Source organism: Nuphar pumila, chromosome 2 (genome assembly GCF_984573655.1).
Source record: "Nuphar pumila chromosome 2, dmNupPumi1.hap1.1, whole genome shotgun sequence".
In the NCBI taxonomy this organism is placed as follows: domain Eukaryota; kingdom Viridiplantae; phylum Streptophyta; class Magnoliopsida; order Nymphaeales; family Nymphaeaceae; genus Nuphar; species Nuphar pumila.
The window spans coordinates 104,995,983-105,014,900 of NC_143250.1; the positions used below are offsets into that span (position 1 = coordinate 104,995,983).

The 18,918-nt window shown below is 38.6% G+C and overlaps 1 protein-coding gene and 1 pseudogene across 1 annotated transcript; both read right to left on the reverse strand.

Annotated features, from left to right (window-relative positions):
* Positions 1–2,067: 2,067 nt before the first annotated feature.
* On the reverse strand, positions 2,068–5,294 carry LOC149846542 (pentatricopeptide repeat-containing protein At5g39680 pseudogene; annotated as a pseudogene).
* Positions 5,295–7,457: 2,163 nt separating this feature from the next.
* LOC149846543 (protein ANTAGONIST OF LIKE HETEROCHROMATIN PROTEIN 1-like) lies at positions 7,458–18,794 on the reverse strand. Its single transcript, XM_089998062.1, has 2 exons — positions 17,308–18,794; positions 7,458–7,792 (listed from the first exon to the last, which is right to left on the reverse strand). The coding sequence occupies exon 1, from the start codon at positions 18,678–18,680 to the stop codon at positions 17,310–17,312; it is 1,371 nt and encodes a 456-aa protein (XP_089854188.1). The 5' UTR covers positions 18,681–18,794; the 3' UTR covers positions 7,458–7,792; positions 17,308–17,309.
* Between the last annotated feature and the right edge of the window lie 124 nt (positions 18,795–18,918).

Genomic DNA, 18,918 nt, shown 5'->3' on the forward strand with positions numbered 1-18,918 from the left:
TGATTAGGGTTGACAATAAGTTGGGTTTAACCCGGACATGACCCCTACCGAACCCTATAGGGTCAGGGTTCGGTGCTAAAAAAAGAGGTCCAATTAGAATCCAGCTCAGACACAAAGTGTCCAATTAGTATATGGAACTGGGTATGGTTTATAAAAATTCATATGGGTCCGAACCCAAGTTCCAATTTAGATCCATACATTTTCATTGTAAAAAAATAAAAGGTTCATGTAATCTTTATATGACCTGAGTATGGTTTTTCTTATGGTAGGTCTGATCAGACCTGGCACCAGCACATCAAAGTCAGATCCAGGTTTGGACCCACCTAGGTCTGTCCCGTTGACATCCTTAATCTCGATGTGTGCATATTGAAACGGGCTAGATCAGAAGGTTGGAATAACACACCGGTTGTTGGTTTACCAAACTAGGTTGGAATACCACATTTGGGCTGTTTGTTTCAGGCAGCTGGGGAAAGCAGCCATTTTCATGCGAAAATGTTTTCCTTCCCCGTGCAACAAACGGGTCTTCAGAGAGAAAAGTAGAGATGAGGCGTGACGATAACTCCATAGTGACAAAAAAAAAACAGTCAGTAAAAGTTAAAACTGCTGATAAAATCATGATATTGATATTTGTATCAGCAAAATCTTGCGGAAACATACATCATTTTAGTTCTTTTCTTATATTTATAAAATATCAACTTTGTTTTTTTTGTTGACATTTCTGGAGAAAAAAAATCCAAGAAAAGTAAAGTTTTGAAAATTTCCTGAGGATTTTCATGGCAAGCTATTATTTGGGCTGCAAACAACAAGAATACTAATTTATAAGGATTTCCTAACCAACCACCTTTCCTTTTGGGCACCACCTGATCATTTGTTTATTGACAGAATCAAAACGAACTTCAATTCATGATCAACAGTAGTTTTTGTTTCAAGTGTGATTCAATTTGTTCTGGTGCACAATGCCCACTGAATGGCAGCTGTTAGTATGATTTAAACTGTTACATGCAAGAAACAGCATCATCAAAGCACTCCAAAGATGTTCCAACTTCCATCATCAGTCCACATTTACAATACAGAGAAATCTTTTGAATAAAATCATAGCTCCCACTTGGAGTAGCTCACCATTGGCTTTGTATATTAATATGATGAAATACCAAACCTTGAATCAAGATCATCAGCTAGTCTATTCTTGACAAAGTTTAAGTACCGATGATTGACCAAGCTCAAATCGTAGTTGATTCTAAGATCAGTAATTTGGATTATAGCAATAAGAACCTCTGCACAATTTATCCAACTAAGATGATGAAACATACACGCAAGAAGATGTGAGAACAAGGGAAACCACATCCACTGATTTTCTTACTGCTGCATCAACATTCCAGCAGAAGAGAAAAAAAGTCACCGCCAGTGTTCTTGCCTTGCCACCATCAGAGCTCTAAGCGATTTTTTTTGCTTATATTTATCAGGTGATTATGGGCATTACTATTTCCCAGGTATTTTTTTTTTCAATAATATAGGCAATTCTGTTTTTTCTTTCAAAAAGTATCTTTCATCCTGCATACTTATCAGTATCAATATATCACTACTTGATTAAGGCCTTGAAGTTGTTACTTAGACAATATACTACCTCCAAATGCTCACCAATAATCCCCACAAGAACAGATCCCATACCTGAAACAGTGGAATCTATTTACATCTCTAAGTACTATTTCCCGATTAGTAGTAATGGAAATAAACTTCATAGCAGCATGACAATCATCGCAAACACGAAGATTCTTGAAGATGCGAATATTTGTTCCACTGGGAGTGCTGATATGTCCAAAAGCTACAGCCAGCTTCTCACTATGATATCTAAGGCATTCCTCTTTCTGCTCCTCATCAACATCATGCAACACGCTGGCCACATAAGGAATATCCTGCAACTCTTATCTCAGCCAATAATTCAGCCAGTTTCCCATAGATGTGACCTAGCTGTGGATGTTCTCTATCCTCTGAAACGAAAACATGCGTGTGATTTTTCACCTGTATCCAGCTTACTCCTGGTTCTTTCTTGACATCGTTGGCCTTCATTCACCTACGTATCTCGGTTACTTCAGTCCATCTTCTTGATGTAGCATAGATATTTGATAGAAGTATACAAGTCCCTGCATCATCTGGATAAAATCGAAGGATGAAATCTGCAATTTTCTTTCCTAAAGCTGCATTCTTGTAAACTTGGCAAGCATTGAGCAGAGTTCTCCATAAAACGTCACAACGAACTGGCATTGATTTGATGAGACTCTCGGCTTCATCAAACAATCCAGCTCTACCCAGAAGACCAACCATGCAGGTATAGTGCTCTAGTCCAGGTGAAATGTTAAATTCTTTCATCAAATGATTCAAATAGTAGAACCCATCATTTACAAGGCCCAGGCACCCGCAGGCGCTAAGCACCCCAACAAAGGTAACATGGTTTGGAGCCTCGTCAGCCACAAACATATGCTTAAAGGTCTGTAGAGCTTGAGCCCCAAGGCCATGGTGGGAATATCCAGAAATCATTGAATTCCATGAAATTACATCTCTAGTATCCAGAGAATCAAAGTCCATAAGCACACTCTCAATGCTGTCACTCTTGACAAGTGCATTTCCAACAGGCAAATGTGTGATGTAGCCCATCTTCTTGGCATGGCAATGCAGCTGATTCCCATGATCTAGAGCCGATAAACAAGCAGAGGAGTTCAATAATACAGCATATGTGAACTCATTTGGCTAAATTCTTTCAAAGCACATATGAGACAACAGATTCAAAGCTTCCTCAAAAAGCCCATTTTGAGCATAGGCAGACATGAGTGCTGTTCACAAGATGACATTCCGGTATCCCTGCAAAAGCTAGAAAACTTTACTAGCACATTCAAGTTCACCACATTTCCCATACATATCAACAAGAGCACAACTGACAAACACATCAAGCTCAACCTGAGTCTTCATTATCTGGTTATGGATTTGTAGTCCTAACCTTAAATATTTCATACTAGAACATAAATTAAGAACAGTGACATACGTGATGTTATCCCAATCTTCATGGTTAACAGGCATTTTGGTAAGGAATTCCAAGGCCTCCTGATGACACCCATGTCTCATAAACCCAAAAACCATGACATTACATGATGAAATATCCCATCCATTCATACCATAATAAAATTTCAGGGAGTCTTCCAAATCACCACACTTGCAATACATGACAAGAATGGCATTCTCATCATACACATATGACGTAAAACCGTATTTGACCACGCAAGCATGGAGTTGTTTACCTCCATTGAGATCGAGAAGAGCCGAACATGACCCAATAACTGTTGAAAACACAAAGTGGTTTGGCTCCAATCTATCACCCACCATCATCTGAAACAGAGTTAGAACCTCCCCTGCATAACCATTCTGTAAATATCCAGCCATCAGTGAGCACCAAGAGACCACGTTTCTCTCAGACATTCTATCGAACACATGGCGCGCAATAGCCACAGAGCCACACTTGGCATACAAATTGATGAGTGTATTTGCTCCGACCAAGTTGCCATCCGACTGTGTTCTCATCGTATGAGCATGAACCGCCTTACCATGCTCTAATTGTCTTGTATCCGTTGCGTTCTTCAAGAGGTTAATGCAAAGGGCCAGGTTAGAAGAGCTCAAATTCGTAGGAAAATGGCAATTCTCACTGACACAATCAATCTTTCCAAAGGCTCTACAAAAAAGCCTCGGTTTTCCATATTCCATCACCCGCCTAAACATTCATACAGGGTGACAAATGTTTCTACTTCAAGGGGGTCAAACTGCCCAAACCATAATAGCCTAATTCCATTTCCTCTTGCAATGGGTATTTGAAAAAGTGTGTTTTTTTGAGAAATCTTAAAAAATATCAGTTTATCTAAATATATAAAATATATGAAAATGAAAGTAAAAATACAGTAATATAAAAAACTAGGCAAAAGCGTTTTTGTTGTGTTAATATCGGGTTAAAAAGATGGCATCTTAACAACAGGTGATATTCTGAAAATATCACGCCTTCCTCTGTATAATGTCGGCTTTTGAAAGTATTGCATTTTTATCGCGATATTTTCAAACAGTTGTGACTATGGTTGGTAGACCTGGATGAGGGAACTGGTGCATAAGAGTTTGAAAAGTTTTGGATACACTTTACTTGGAATGGACATTGAAATAGTTTAAAAAAAATATTGATACGAATTTCTAATAGACATTTATACGATTTTTCAAGAAATTTGTGCAAGTTTCTAAAAATTAATAAGTATATATTTTTATAAAAATAATTACGAATTAAAACAATTAAATATACACATTTAAATCAATCATTACCATATTATAATTTCTTTTTTGTTTGTAATGTTTAAACGTTTTAATGACACATCGTATCTTTGCAGAATGACATTTTTGTTTGTATTCAAAAGGATGTTGATAGCAACGAATATGATATTCACTTATAATGTAATAAAAAAAAGCCTTAAAAAAAGAATAAAAAATGGCCATACTATGCCTGAGAATAATGGTATTTTAGAGCAACCCATGGACCCTATTTCTGCTGAATTTGAGGGCATTCTTAACGATTTTTAGCTAAAACTATCCAACAAAACTCACTGCTAGCTAGGGGTGGGTATCGGGCGGCCTGGACTGGGCTCATTTAGAGCTCGGCCCGGCCAGGCCCGGAGATGGCACGATTCTTAACAGGCTCAGATTTGAAGAGCAGCCCATGACCCTGCTCATTGGCCCAATGAGCCAATGTGAAGCGGGCTAGCCGGGCTGGGCCCGACCAAGCCCAAACCCAATTAATTAGTGCAACTAATAAATAATTCACAAGTTCCCATGTACCCAACTAATTATTTTTTTAATTTTTATAAACTTAATGCAACTAATTAGGTAAATAATAATAGTTATCGAGTTACTATGCAATTAATTAAATTTATTTATTTTATATTATTAATAATTAATACATATTTAAGCTCGTCAAGCCAGCCCAGTAGCCTGCGAGCTGACCAAGACCCGACCCACATATATAACGAGCCGGCTTTCAGCCCAGTAGCTAAATGGGCTCAGGCCTAAAACCTTGATTCAAACCGGGCACATGACAGGTCAGGTCAGCTTGGCCCATTGGGCTGCTAGGCTTGTGGACCACCCTACTCACAGCTTCAGCAAAACTCAAAATTTGCCAGCAAAACACGATTATACATCAAAATAGCAAAACTCACCAGCATCGCCATTGCCACCGCCCCCATCATCACTGTCATCACCACCATTACACCATTCATCACCACCGTTATCGATCCAGCAAAATAGAATAGCTTTTTAAGTTTTATCAAACTTGACTTTCACCTACAAAACTTAGTTGCAATAGAATAACTAAACTAGGTTGCAATAGAATAACAAAACCCAATTGTGATAGAATTACGAAACTCTATTATAATATAATACTAAAACTCAGTTGTAATAGAATAGTGAAACTCAATTGTAAAACCTAATTGCTAAAGACTAGCAAAACCTAGTGGTGGTGGTGATGGTATTGATGATGATAATGGTGAATGGAGATGGTGGCAGCATTGATGACGTTGGTAATGGTAATGGTAGTTGGTGAATGAAAGTGATAGCAATGATGGTGGTGGTGGTGGTGGTGGTGATAATAATAACGATGATGAAAATAGTAGTGGGGATGAAAAATGGTGATTGATAGTGGTGGGGATAATGGTAGTGATGACAATAGTGATGGATGATGGTAAGTGGTAGTGACGACGATGGTAAAGATGGTGGTGGTAGTGATAATCGTGGTAAAGATGATGTTAGTGGTGATGGGAGTGGAGTGGAAGAAAAGAAGCAATTAAAAAAAAAAGCAAATTTCATGATTGAGATTTTTTTAGTTTTGTGGGGACTAGGTTTTGCAACTGAGTTTGCTAGTTTGATGTACAGGCGAATCTCACGAAAGTCAAGTTTCTCTAACAAAAGTTGAGTTTAGATAGATTGGTGATAGTGAAAGCTGCTTTAATGTTTTAGCGGAAAGGTAAAATCATAAAAAATGCCCCCAAATTCAGTGAAAATCAGGTGAGTGCATATGCGAAAAATATCTTCTAGCTATTCTTTGAAATACCATTATTCTAATGGGTAAGAGGACCATTTTTCCAAAAAAGAAAAAACAAGATTATACCAAAGATGACATGATTTTACTAGAGAGGGTATAATTTCTCAAATAAATGGAGATGAGTTTTTTTATCATTGGATACCTCTATTATGGTTTCTGGAAGAGGCTTCCTACCAGTACCTAATACGGGAAAACTTGAAACACGATACACTAGGCTGTATCAAGTACGAGGGAGACTATGCTATGCTTCGGAGTATCTTGATGCTATTTGTCAGGAAACATGGTATTGGGTGGAACTGAATTCTTTTCCTGCTTAGAGCCCGAGTTCCGTTCTGTTGAGCTTTAGAGCATCAAACTTTGATGGGGAATTAAAAAACCTCAAAATGGAGCTGTGATGGGAACCGAAAAACCAAGGACCGGATGCTTTCAGAAAGAAAGAGCAGTGTTGTATCATATCAGCCAAAAAAACAATTTGATAAGTGCAAATTCAGCACTTGGCCAATTTTTAATATTTTAAGATTTTTAAAATCTTTAAATATTTTAATAATCTTTCCTAAACCGTAATAATTTTTATATTTAAAAAAAGAAAAAATGGCCGATTTAGCTCTATTCAGTTTCGAGTCAGAATTAGCTGATTCTTTGAATTTAAGGCCGAAACCGATATTGGCAACATTGAGAAAAAAGGCAGGTTCTACAATTGATTCTGCTTGATAATTAACTTATTGACAAGAGTCCAAGGTACCTGAATTCATTGTGTGGGCATACGTTTTGAATACTCATGTAGGTGTTTGGATTCTTTTAAGATGTGAACATGCATAACTTCATGTACTTACAGAAACAAGGATTTATTGTTAAATCCAGAGGTATATCTCAATGAGTTTTCTTTCTCTTGTTCGGATCTTTTGCAAATGAATACTAACACAGGTCAATACATGTTCAGGATATGATGCTGATACGTCCAAACACTACCTTGGTGTAGCAAGAAAATGCTCATTGACACAATTATGACATGATGGTTTTATGGCAACTGATGAGAATGAGTCTGTAAAGATAGTGTGATTATGTATGAAGTAATTTTGTATTTTAATCTTAATTTAAGGCAACATAATTTGAGCACACCCAACATTTTGCATGAATGACTCCAAGCACTTGGCCAATTTTCACGGCCACTCGTTTGAGAGATGAAATTACACTCATAACGCAATAGACTGTCACAGACATCTACAATATAACTGATACGAGAAAAAAGGATAAGACGTCATCATATAGCAAGAGACGCAAGGTGCCAGTTAGAAGTCAAATCCACAAATTCCATGATTTCTACCTTCCAAGTTCCAACCAGTTTACCGTTTCAAAGTATTCAAAATATTTTTGCTCTCAATGGTTGGTTTCTCATGTAGGAAAAATAATGACATAAATCAGTTGTTTAAGATAAAAATCCAATTATAAAGTTCATTAGTAACTAATGCATATTAAAGCGTGTTGGTTGCACTTTGCACAACACTTGGAATAAATTGGCCTTCAGATCACCTTCTCGCATTTGTCTACTACTTGGAATCATTCCTGGTGGACGCCCCAAAAGTTGAAAATTTCTTGCTTCAATCTTGGATCTGTTGTAGTTTCCCATGTTGGCTGTGAGATTTATCATGCGATTTGGACTTTGCAAACAAAGACAATCTGCATAAGACCAAGAAGGTATTTAATCCCCACCACACAAGCAAGCAACCCTAGAGGAGAATTGAACATGGCAAAAAATGGAAGCATACAGCACACAGACTGTCATTTACCAAATCCTAAAAATACTGGATTGATGCAAACAAAGGCATATTAACCTGTAGCCAGCACACACACACACACACACATAACAAAACATTTGATGGAGTATCTCAATTTAATATAGCAGATGGTTTGCCATTAACTGATCTAAGGAAAAGCACCAATAACAGGAGCAACTCCATTAAGAGCTACCTGACCCCCTTGTCAAAGACGATCAAAAGATAATGCTTTTTTCTAGATAGTTTTCCAGACAAGAGTGCATCTTGGGATCTGAAGAATGAAAATGGAAGAAAGAATTGTTTCCGCTGACAACTTCCTCAAGGATAACATAATCAGGGAAAAAGAGTGAATTGCAAAATATTTTTCTATTGATTTTGACTGCTCAGTATGAGAGTAATTCCTCCCAAATTCAACCAAAGAATGAAAAGCATTTTGAAAATACAAGAGAGCAACTGCTTCAAGTCAAGCATGACAAGCATTCTTCAGGGATTTTGTTAACTATAAATAGATTTTTAGGAGCTAAACATTGCATATGATACAGCCACCAAATTGAAAAGGAGACCTGAGCTACTCAAGAACCATTTAAAGAGGTATTGGCTATTACCTCTTCTAAAAGAGGAAAGAAGCCATAGATTGTTTTTCTCCAACCCAATGGTGTACTTGGCATCTGTGAACAGTGGGTTGCAACAAGGAGTGAGAGCAAGAAGGGCAACTCCACGTTGTTCTCAGGTGGAGGTAGAGCTAACAAGAGTAGAGGACTATTCTTTCATATTAGATCTGGATATCAAGAGCAAACTGAAGATAAGATATATACTCCATGCATGGCATTAGATTTAGTTCTGATGACAAGACCAAGAAATAAGATTCATTCTGCCAGAAACATGTCCATCTGGTGGTTTCAAGTCCTGATTACTCCAGCAAATGGCATAAGAATTGGGAAAAAGGAAATGGTTTATCACCTTCATGAAGCCCTGACATGAAAAATTCATTTTTTTTTCATTTTTCAAAAGTCAAGCAAAAGAGATGCTGAGATCAAGCCTATGGGCTTCAATGCAATGATATTCTTTGCTTGGTCAAGCCAACAACACGAGCATGCTCTTCACTCATATGACGCTCATAACTTTTAATGTGATTAGCCTTATCATGTTTAGTACCGAGCATTCCTCTACATCCATAGAAGCCACCAAGCTACTTTGACCAATTGCCATAGATTCAACCACTTCTTTCCACAACCCCTAAAGCAAGTTCCCAGGGGTAGATTTTTCATGCAACAATCTTACACCATTCTTTTACACCTTTGTAGACCCAAAAATGAAAAGGTATTAGAGCATTTTTGCACTAGTACAAGGATCCAATAAGAGAATAAAATTCAAGATGATGTGCCAAAGGTATATCCAGAATTGGCAGCAGATTTAACTACATGTCTCATCTTCAAGGTATAATTTGGCATTTAGCAACTGCATATTGGTTTAGTAGGTAACCCATTCGCTGCCTCCATTTCCACTGCATTCTATCTCATTGTATGACATTTTATTCTACGATATTTGAGAATCACCATCAAATTCTTGGTGTAGACCCAGAATAATCCTTTGCTCCATAGCTCTGGAGCTATTTACAACCAGCCAATTAAGAATTCTCAAGTAATGAGTATTGAAGAAAATACATGTTACACTGGTTGCACGACAGATAATCAAGATTGGAGTCACTAGAATGGTCATCCATTCACATGGTTGGATGAATCAAAGCAGCTGAAGAATATCTGGATGCACCGCATAGGCTTTTTTTTTTTGAAGTTGTTCTTTTTAAGACATCATTTGTTTTCTTCTTCGAAGAGGAGAAGAAGAAGAAAGAGAAGACAATATACATGTTTTTTATGTTTCTTTTAATTTTTTTATTTTGGGTACCGCCTAAGCCTTTTTAGGGGCTCACCACCTAGGCTCTGCCAAGCGCCTATGACAACTAAGATCGGCGTCCATGCCAGGTTAGAATGCCGAACTCAGGACAAAGCTTCCACTTCAAGATTTCTAATTGCATAGGGGCCCTTTACGAGGCCAAGTTCAATTTCCAACAACTTAGCACAAGTAGTTAGAGTTCGGTGGAAGGATAAAGCTCAAGAAGTATAGATCAGTTATGAGCCATACAAAGAGAATAATAGGGAGGAGTCCTCAAAAAATCTGAACCTTCAGACTTAGGGTGGTGTTTCTTTCAGATGGTTGGTACACTTATCATATGTTACAATGCTCCCATAAGTTAGGTTCTGAGGACAAATTGATTGCAAGGTCAGCTTAGTCATGTATAAAGTCTATAAGGGCACCAAATGATGCCAACAATGAAGAAGCCTTCATGAAGTGCAAGAGCATTATAGATTTTGTAGCATACGGTTGCACCTACACTATTCATCAAGTAAAGACTGAATCGTTATCCACTCAAAATTTAATGTTACCAATGAAAAACGTCCAAGGTGGACACAACTTGGAAATAGTCCACATGCAGTTCATCCATAACACAAACATCACCATCTTCATACCTTGTCTCAATCCAATTGCTTTATTAGCAAGCCTACAAGATGCCAAGATAGAGGAGATGACTGCATCATAGTAGAAATTCAAAAAAGTATGACCAGCTATGTCACATGAACACTCCATTTCAGAGTTACCGGAAGCGCCATACAATATGAGGAAGCGCGCTTCCCCGAAGCACGAAACGTGGAGCTTCCCATTTAAGGGAAGCTCGCTTCCCCATATTTTTTTGTGTTTTTTTTTATTTTTCTTACTTTTTTCTCTTTTTTCACTCCCCCCCCCCTATGTCGCTTCCAGTTCGCTTCCAAGATGGTTCCTGGTTCGCTTTTAAGTCGTCCCATGCTTCCTGCTTTCTAAAATTTTGAAAGTGCCTCGCTTCCCGCTTCCCCGACTGGCAACTCTGCTCCATTTGCCCTCCATACCTGTGTCGACACGCGTTGACACTTGGACACTCAATTTTAACATCCGAACATACAAGTTTGTATTAAATTTATAATTTATAATAATATTTTCAGTATATAATATATATTTTAGATATACTATATATATATATATATAGCCATGTCCCCGTACCCACATTTTTTGGAATTGTCGTGTCGTACCCTCCACACCTGCACCCGTACCCGTACCCGTACCCGTACCCGTATCCAAGTGATACAGATGCCCTTACTCCATATTTTTTTACAACAAGAAAGATAAAAATAAATTATGGCTGCAAGGAGTAAAGGACAAGAGGGCATTGAGATGTATGCAACAGAATAAGGAACCAAGTACAGGGAAAAGTAGCCACTATTATTGTGTTAAGTGTTCAAGTGCACCACTTATCAGGAAAAGACAATAACCTGTGATAACACATTTTCAGAATTTAAAATGTCAGTTTTTCCCACTTTCAAAGATAATCAGGAGCACCAAACACCCCAAACATATTCATCAGTTCTGACTATAAATTTAGCATAGGATGCTTGAACACTGTAAGGTTCTATGAAGGAACAAAACCAACAAGATGATCAAAGAGACCACCTGTTACACAGAATCACAACAGTAAACAAAGACACATTATGTCAAAGTGAATTCGCAACATATTGCATGTACTAACTGTGAATAATTCTTGCAAACAATCAAGTTTTCAAATAACTTTACACCAAAATAAATGCACAGTGTTTATAAGCTTTACACAACAAAAGAAATGCAATAAATGCACAGTTTATAAGCTTTACACCACAAAAGAAGTGCAATAAATGCAGTGTTTATAAGCTTAAGGAGACAACTCCTTACTGTAATACGTTCTTTCAATGGGCTCACATAGCCCTTATTTATAGGCACTTAAGGAGACGTTGGGCTATTCCCAACGGAACAACGTCTACCTTTTAAACTGTGTACACTGTACACAGTAAGCCACTGACTGTGTACAGAAATATTACATAAAAGAACAAAAATAAGAAATAAAAAAAATTACAAAAATAAGAAAAAATAAAAAGGAGGAATTACAATCATATTAAAAAACATGAATATGTGTAAAATATAGAAATGACTAAAATACCGCTACAACTAAAGAAATATATATTTTATATATATAAGTAGATGGATACATGTACATATATATGTATATGTATCTTTTTTTATATATATAAAATACATATACATTGTCTTATGAATTACAATTTAACACCCCCCCTCAAACTTAGGGCAAGATGACCGAAAGTTTGCCAAGGAGGAAATTGAACCGCAGAGCACACAAAGCTTTGGTGAAGAAATCTGCCAACTGATATTCTAAAGTTACATATGGAAGATCTATAATTCCTTTCAGATACGCTTCCCGAACATAGTGAGAGTCCATCTCAATGTGTTTAGTCCGCTCATGAAAAGTATGATTTTTTGCAATGTATATTGCACTTTTGTTATCACAGCATAGCTTGGTGGACCCTTCTATTGAGATCCCCATGTCTTCTAATAGCTGATGAATCCATACAATTTCCATGGTAGTAGTCGACATGGCACTATATTCAGTTTCTGTTGATGATAGAGATACTTTTTGTTGCTTCTTACATCTCCATGAAATCAGCGAGTCTCCTAAAAACACACAAAAACTAGTGGTGGAGTGACGGTTATTTGGGTCACCTCTCCAGTTAGAGTCAGTAGAAGCAATTAATTTTAATTCAAAAGAAGAAGATAAGAATACTCCCTTGTTTAATGTGCCCTTTATGTATCTCACAATCCGCAAGATGACACTCATGTGAACTGATGTTGGTGCATGTTGGAACTGACTTGCAGTATGAACTGCATGAGAGATATCTGGTCTAGTAATACTTAGATACATCAAAGATCCCACAAGTTGTCTGTAGGGGGTGGGATCGGAGAGAAAAATAATATCATCAATCTTCATTTTGGCTCCTACTATAACAGAAGTTTCACAAACCTTATCATCCATAATACCTGACCTGTCAATAATCCCAAAGGCAAGCTTAGCTTGAGATAAAAAAAACCTTCTATGAGAGTATGCTACTTCAATACCCAAAAAATAAGTTAAAAATCCTAAATCAGACATTTCAAACCTATCTTTCAAAATTGATTTTATGCTTTTAACCCCTTTAGAATCACTTCCGGTTATAAGCATATCATCCACATATAAGAGCAGAATGACAATCCCTGCATTGGTTTTTCTAACAAATAAGGCAGTGTCAGTGGAATAGGAAGAAAAACCATTTTCTAACATTACGGAGTTAAATCTATCATACCAAGCCTTGGGAGCTTGTTTTAAACCATAAAGTGCTTTTCGAAGGCGAAGCACTTTCCCTTTGGGAGTCTCCATTCCTGGTGGAGCATCCATATATACCTCTTCATTCAGATCACCATTTAGGAAGGCGTTTTTAATATCCATTTGATAGATGTTCCATTTATTGATTAAGGCAACGGTAATGAGACATCAAACAGTGACCATTCGGGCCACAGGGACAAAAGTTTCTTCATAGTCAATCCTGTATTCTTGACTATATTCCTTTGCAACTAATCGAGCCTTATATCTCTCAAGAGATCCATCGCTCTTAGTTTTTACCTTAAATACCCATCTACACCCTATTATTTTCTTACCCTTAGGAAGATCTTGGAACTCCCAAGTCTTTGACCTCTTGAGAGCTGAAAGCTCACATTCCATTGCTTTCAGTCATTCATCATTCTTTTTCGCTTCTTCGAAGTTTCTGGGTTCTATATAAGAATCATTTGTTGAATTGGACCCACTAGGTTCACTGAATTTTTCAATTGCACTCCTAAAACTTTTTCTATCTCTATGGGTATATGTTATAGGATCTCTCAATGCTCCTTCATTTCTATGTTGGGAGATCGGTGGATGGGAAGAGATATCTTCTTTATCATTGACATCATTATGAATGAAATCGTCATCACTATCATCATCATGTGCTAACATTTCAAATAAAAAAGAGTAATCCATGTTTTCTTCAACGAGTTCACTCCTTTCAAAACCATTAACATTTTCCAGAAAACTCACATTTCTGGAAACATATAGCTTGTCATTCTTAATATCATAACAACGAAACCCTTTTTGGGTTTCAGAATATCCAAGAAAAGCGTCGACAATGGCTTTTGGTGAAAGTTTGTCATTCTTGTCAGTAAGAACGAAACATTTACAACCGAAAATTCTCAACCGACTATAGTCGGGTTCTTTGGTATACAATTTTTCAAAAGGCAAAATATTGTTCAAGTTTTTAGAAGGTAGCCGATTTATCAGATAGACAGATGCTAAAGCCGCTTCAGTCCAAAAACCTTTTGGGATGTTTTGAGAAACAAGTAATGTTCGAGTTGTCTCTATTATATGTCTATGCTTCCTTTCGGCTAATCAATTTTGTTGAGGGTTTTCGAACAAGATCTTTCGTGAAGAATACCATGACTTTCAAGATAATTTTTGAATTCACTTGAAAGGTATTCTCCACTAGAGTCAGTTCTAAAAATTTTTAGATTCCCATTAAATTGATTTTTAATCATCATATGATAGGTTTTAAAAATCAAGAAAACTTCATATTTGTGTTTAAGAAAATAAATCCAACAATATCTCGTGTAGTCGTCAATGAAAATGACATAATATGCAAAGCCTTCTTTTGATAGGACAGGTGCCAGTCCCCATACATCCGAATGGATAATTTCAAAAGGTCTTATTGTAAACATAGATCTTTGACAAAAAGGCATTTTTTTATTTTCCCAAGAATACAATAGTTACAAGTGAAATCACTTTTACATAGACTTTTAACAAAAGGTAAATGAGAATTTTTTGCAATATTTGGATGTCCAAGTCTCTTGTGCCACGCATTAATATCCTTTTGTTGGATAATATTACAAAACAGGTTCTTTAGAATTTAAAGGAAATCGATATAGTATAGATCGCCCTTCCTAGAGCCTTCCCCCATCAATCTCTCGGACCGACGATCATGTATCCAACATTTGTTAGATGAAAACTTTATATCACACCCATGATCCGAGAGTTGAGAAACGGAAAGCAAATTTAAGTTTAATTTGGGTATAAATCTAATTTTTGAAATAAAGAACCCTTGTTTTTCAAAATTTCCTATTCTTTTTACTTTAAGAGATGTTCCATCCACGGTTGAAACAAAAGATGAAGAGGGATTTTTTGAGTATTCAGAAAAAGAACTAAAACTTGGGGTCATGTGAAAAGAAGCACCTGAATCTAAAAGCCAAGAGGTCTTACCGTGAGGAGAAGATGTTGACATGGCGGCTCCGAAAATAGCCCCTTTTAGAAGAGGTTTAAGTGCATCAACGATTTGTTGTAATGAGAGAGCTTCCTTTGAAGATGATGAGCACTCTTCCTTTTGAGGTTGGAATATAGTAGCCATGGCAAGTAACTTTTTTCACTTTGGGCAAATAGGCTTGATATGCCCCGGTTCCTTACAAAAATGGCATAAAAGCTTGCTATAATCCTTCTTCCCTCCTTGACCACTTGGGTTTTGATTCTTGAAGTGAGGAGGCCTTAAGCTGCTCCCCGATCGTGAGACGACATTAACTCCTTCATTTTCTTCATTATTGAAAGGTGTAGCTAGAACACTTGGGTTGTTCTTGTTTATACCCATACGAGTCTCTTCCCCACTTAGTTTAGTAATTAGATCTTCAAGAGAGGGGGAAGTGAAGGCGGATAAAAGAGAAGACCAGATTTGTTCGAATTCAGGCCTAAGCCCATTCAAAAAATTAAAAAATCTATCTTCTTTCAATTGTTTATGACGAAGCTCTATGGCTTCTCCACTCCACTTGGGTTCGAGCATAGCAAGCTCTTCCCAAATAGAAGAGAGTTCAGCAAAATACTCTCTTATAGTCATCTCTCCTTGATGAAGAGTTAGCGCCCTCTTTTGGAGGTAATATTTATGGGATAAGTCCCTAGACGTGTACATCTTCTCAAGATACTCTCATGCTTGAGAAGCCTTCTTAAACTTGATAATATTGGCATTAATTCTTGTTTCTACGGATGAAAAAATCTATAAGAGGATTTTAAAATTCCTCATCCCCCATTCTTCATGCTTTTTGGTGCAGTCTTCAAGAGTCTTGGCTCTTTCTTCGCCTTTAAGGATTTTTATTTCTCCTTTCTCCATCAAGGTTATCTTTGGCTCCGGTTCACGAATCGAGCGTTGGACATAGCCCCAAAGCCCTTTCTCTTTAATATGAGCCTCAATGTTTCTGGCCCAAACGTGATAGTTGACCCCATTGAGTTTGAAGCCGAGAGAAAAATAAGTCTTTTTCACCCATTAGAGAGGAGAGATGATGAAAAAGAATACGTAGCACAAAAGATTTTTAGACCTTTCTTGATAAAAGAGTCTTCTAAAATATTGGATGAACAAGAGGATCCACTCAAATCACCAAAAAATCGAAGGCACGCTTTTCGAGACACCCAAAAAGTGAGAATCCACACCATCTTTCTTTCTCCAACCTTGCTCTGATACCATGTGAATAATCCTTGCAAACAATCAAGTTTTCAAATAACTTGATACTTCAAATACTCAAGACACAAAATAAATGCACAGTGTTTATAAGCTTTACGCAACAAAAGAAGTGCAATAAATGCATAGTGTTTATAAGCTTTACACCACAAAAGAAGTGCAATAAATGCATAGTGTTTATAAGCTTAAGGAAACAACTCCTTACTATAATACGTTCCTTCGATGGGCTCACATAGCCCTTATTTATAAGCACTTAAAGACACATTGGGCTATTCCCAACGGCTCTTATTAGAGACATTGGGAATTAGCCCTATGTCTACCTTTTAAACTGTGTACAGAAATATTACATAAAAGAACAAAAATAAGAAATGAAAAAAATTACAAAAATAAGAAAAAATAAAAAGGAGGAATTACAATCATATTAAAAAACATGACTATGTGTAAAATGTAGAAATGACTAAAATACCCCTCCAAATAAAGAAATATATATTACATATATTTAAGCAGATGGATACATGTACATATATCTTCTTTTGTATATATATATATATATATATATATATATATATATATATATATATATATATATATATATATATATATATAATACATTGTCTTATGAATTACAATTTAACACTAACATCATTGCACAAATAACATTTCACTTGCAGGGGATATGCCCATTTTCACGTCAAAAACAAGTTCAGCAGCAAGACAGAGCCAAATTAGGATCCCCCTTTTTTCCTTGTTGTGCAGATTACAAACTGCAAACAAACTGAGAAGATGAGTAGGTGCAATATCATGCACCCACATCCTAAGTAAAAATCAAGATTCGAAGTTAGAAAAACAGGATAGTAAGACCCCACTTGTATACATTGCAAGCTAGAAAAAGAAAAAAACAAAAAGATGTAAAAAAAGAAAAGAGAGAAAAAGATGACTCTCAGACCTCTATCTTGTTGGGAGCCGTTGCTGCCTCTCTTGAATCTCATCTGCAATGGCCTGCCTCAGACTCTCGCCAAAATAATAAAACGACTTCTCATTCTCGAGCGGCCTCGCAGGCGGCCCGCTCTCCTTAGGCTCCTTACAGACCACGGGTTCCGGCTCTCCAGCAAACTGGCATATATTGTGGAGAACGCAGCAAGCAACAATCGTCTGCGGGGCATGGTTGATCCCCACATTCAAATCCTGCAGAATCCTCCACCTCCCCTTAAGCAATCCGATGGCGTGCTCCACCGTTGACCGCCCCTTCATCAACGAAGCATCGAAGAAGTTCTGCGCGAGCGTGCCCGTCGAATTGGAGGTGAAGGGTGTGAGCAGGCAGGAGAGCAAAGGGTAGCACCAATCCCCAATGATATACGGCCGGACATGGTGCCCCCGGACGGTGATCACCGAGTCCCGGAGGATCTCAGCCGAGGTGAGCCGATTGTAGAGGGCACTATCCCTAAAATGGGTGGCATCGTCGGAGGCGCCGGGCGCCTTGACGCAGACGTCCCAGAAGATCTTCCGGTGGTCGGAGACGACCTGGAGGAGGATGGAGCAGTAGCCGTACCTGCAGCGGAAGCTCGCGGGCAGGGCAAGGCGGGCTTCGGTGGCGCGGGCGAGCTTTATGTGGCTGCCGTCGATGGCGCCACAGACGTTGGGGAGGCCGGTGAGCTCGCGGAAGGCGTGGATCGTCTCGAGAAGGCGGTGGCCGACGGGGGTGCAGATGTAATTGGAGTAGAGCTCTGTGGCGAGGAGGCGGGTGACGGTGTTGGTGAGCTTGGAGATGAGGTAGGGCTTGATCTTGTAGTGGGCAGCCATGGCTTTGGGGGAGTGGCCGTGGGCGAGGCGGGAGAGGACGATGGCAACAGCGTAGTCCGGCGGGAGGTCGACGCCGAGGTCGAGGGCCTTCTGGAGGTGGGGCTTGAGCTGGTTCACCAGGGAGGCGAAGACGGGGTATGAGAGGCCGTAGGCGGAGCGCCACTGCGCGTCGCGTGTCTGCGGTTCCATCGACCAGATTTGGTCCGCCGTGAGGGAGCGGAAGGCGTCGATGCTCCGATCGGAGGAGGAATTGGGGGTGGTGGCGGTGGTGACGGTAGTGGTGGTGGTTGTAGTGGTGGTGGTGGTGGTGGTGGTGGTGGAGGCGGATGTTGGGGAGGAAGAGGAAGGGGAGCGGGAGCGGAGGGCGGCGGCGTAGGAGAGGACGGAGGCGATCATGAAGAAGAGGAGAGGGGCGGAGCTGGAGTAGGCGTCCGCAAGGGAGGAGGTGGGGAGGGCGGGATCGAGGTAGTTCTGAAGTTGCAGAAGGTTGGAGAGCACCATGAAGAGGGAAGGGTCCATTGCTTCTGTTCTCTCTCTCTCTCTCTCTAAAATCTAAAGGTTTCAGCTTTCAACTCATTCGCTAGGAGAGATGGGTAAACAAGAATCCAGAGCCTAATCCAGTCTGTGAGTGATTGGAGAATATGAAACCTCTTAAACCTATTCGTTCGGTTTTGGGGATTGACATGTTAGAATGGTACATCTCGAACAGAGGAAGAATGGTTTTCTGTCCCTCTCTATCGCATTCGTGTATTATATA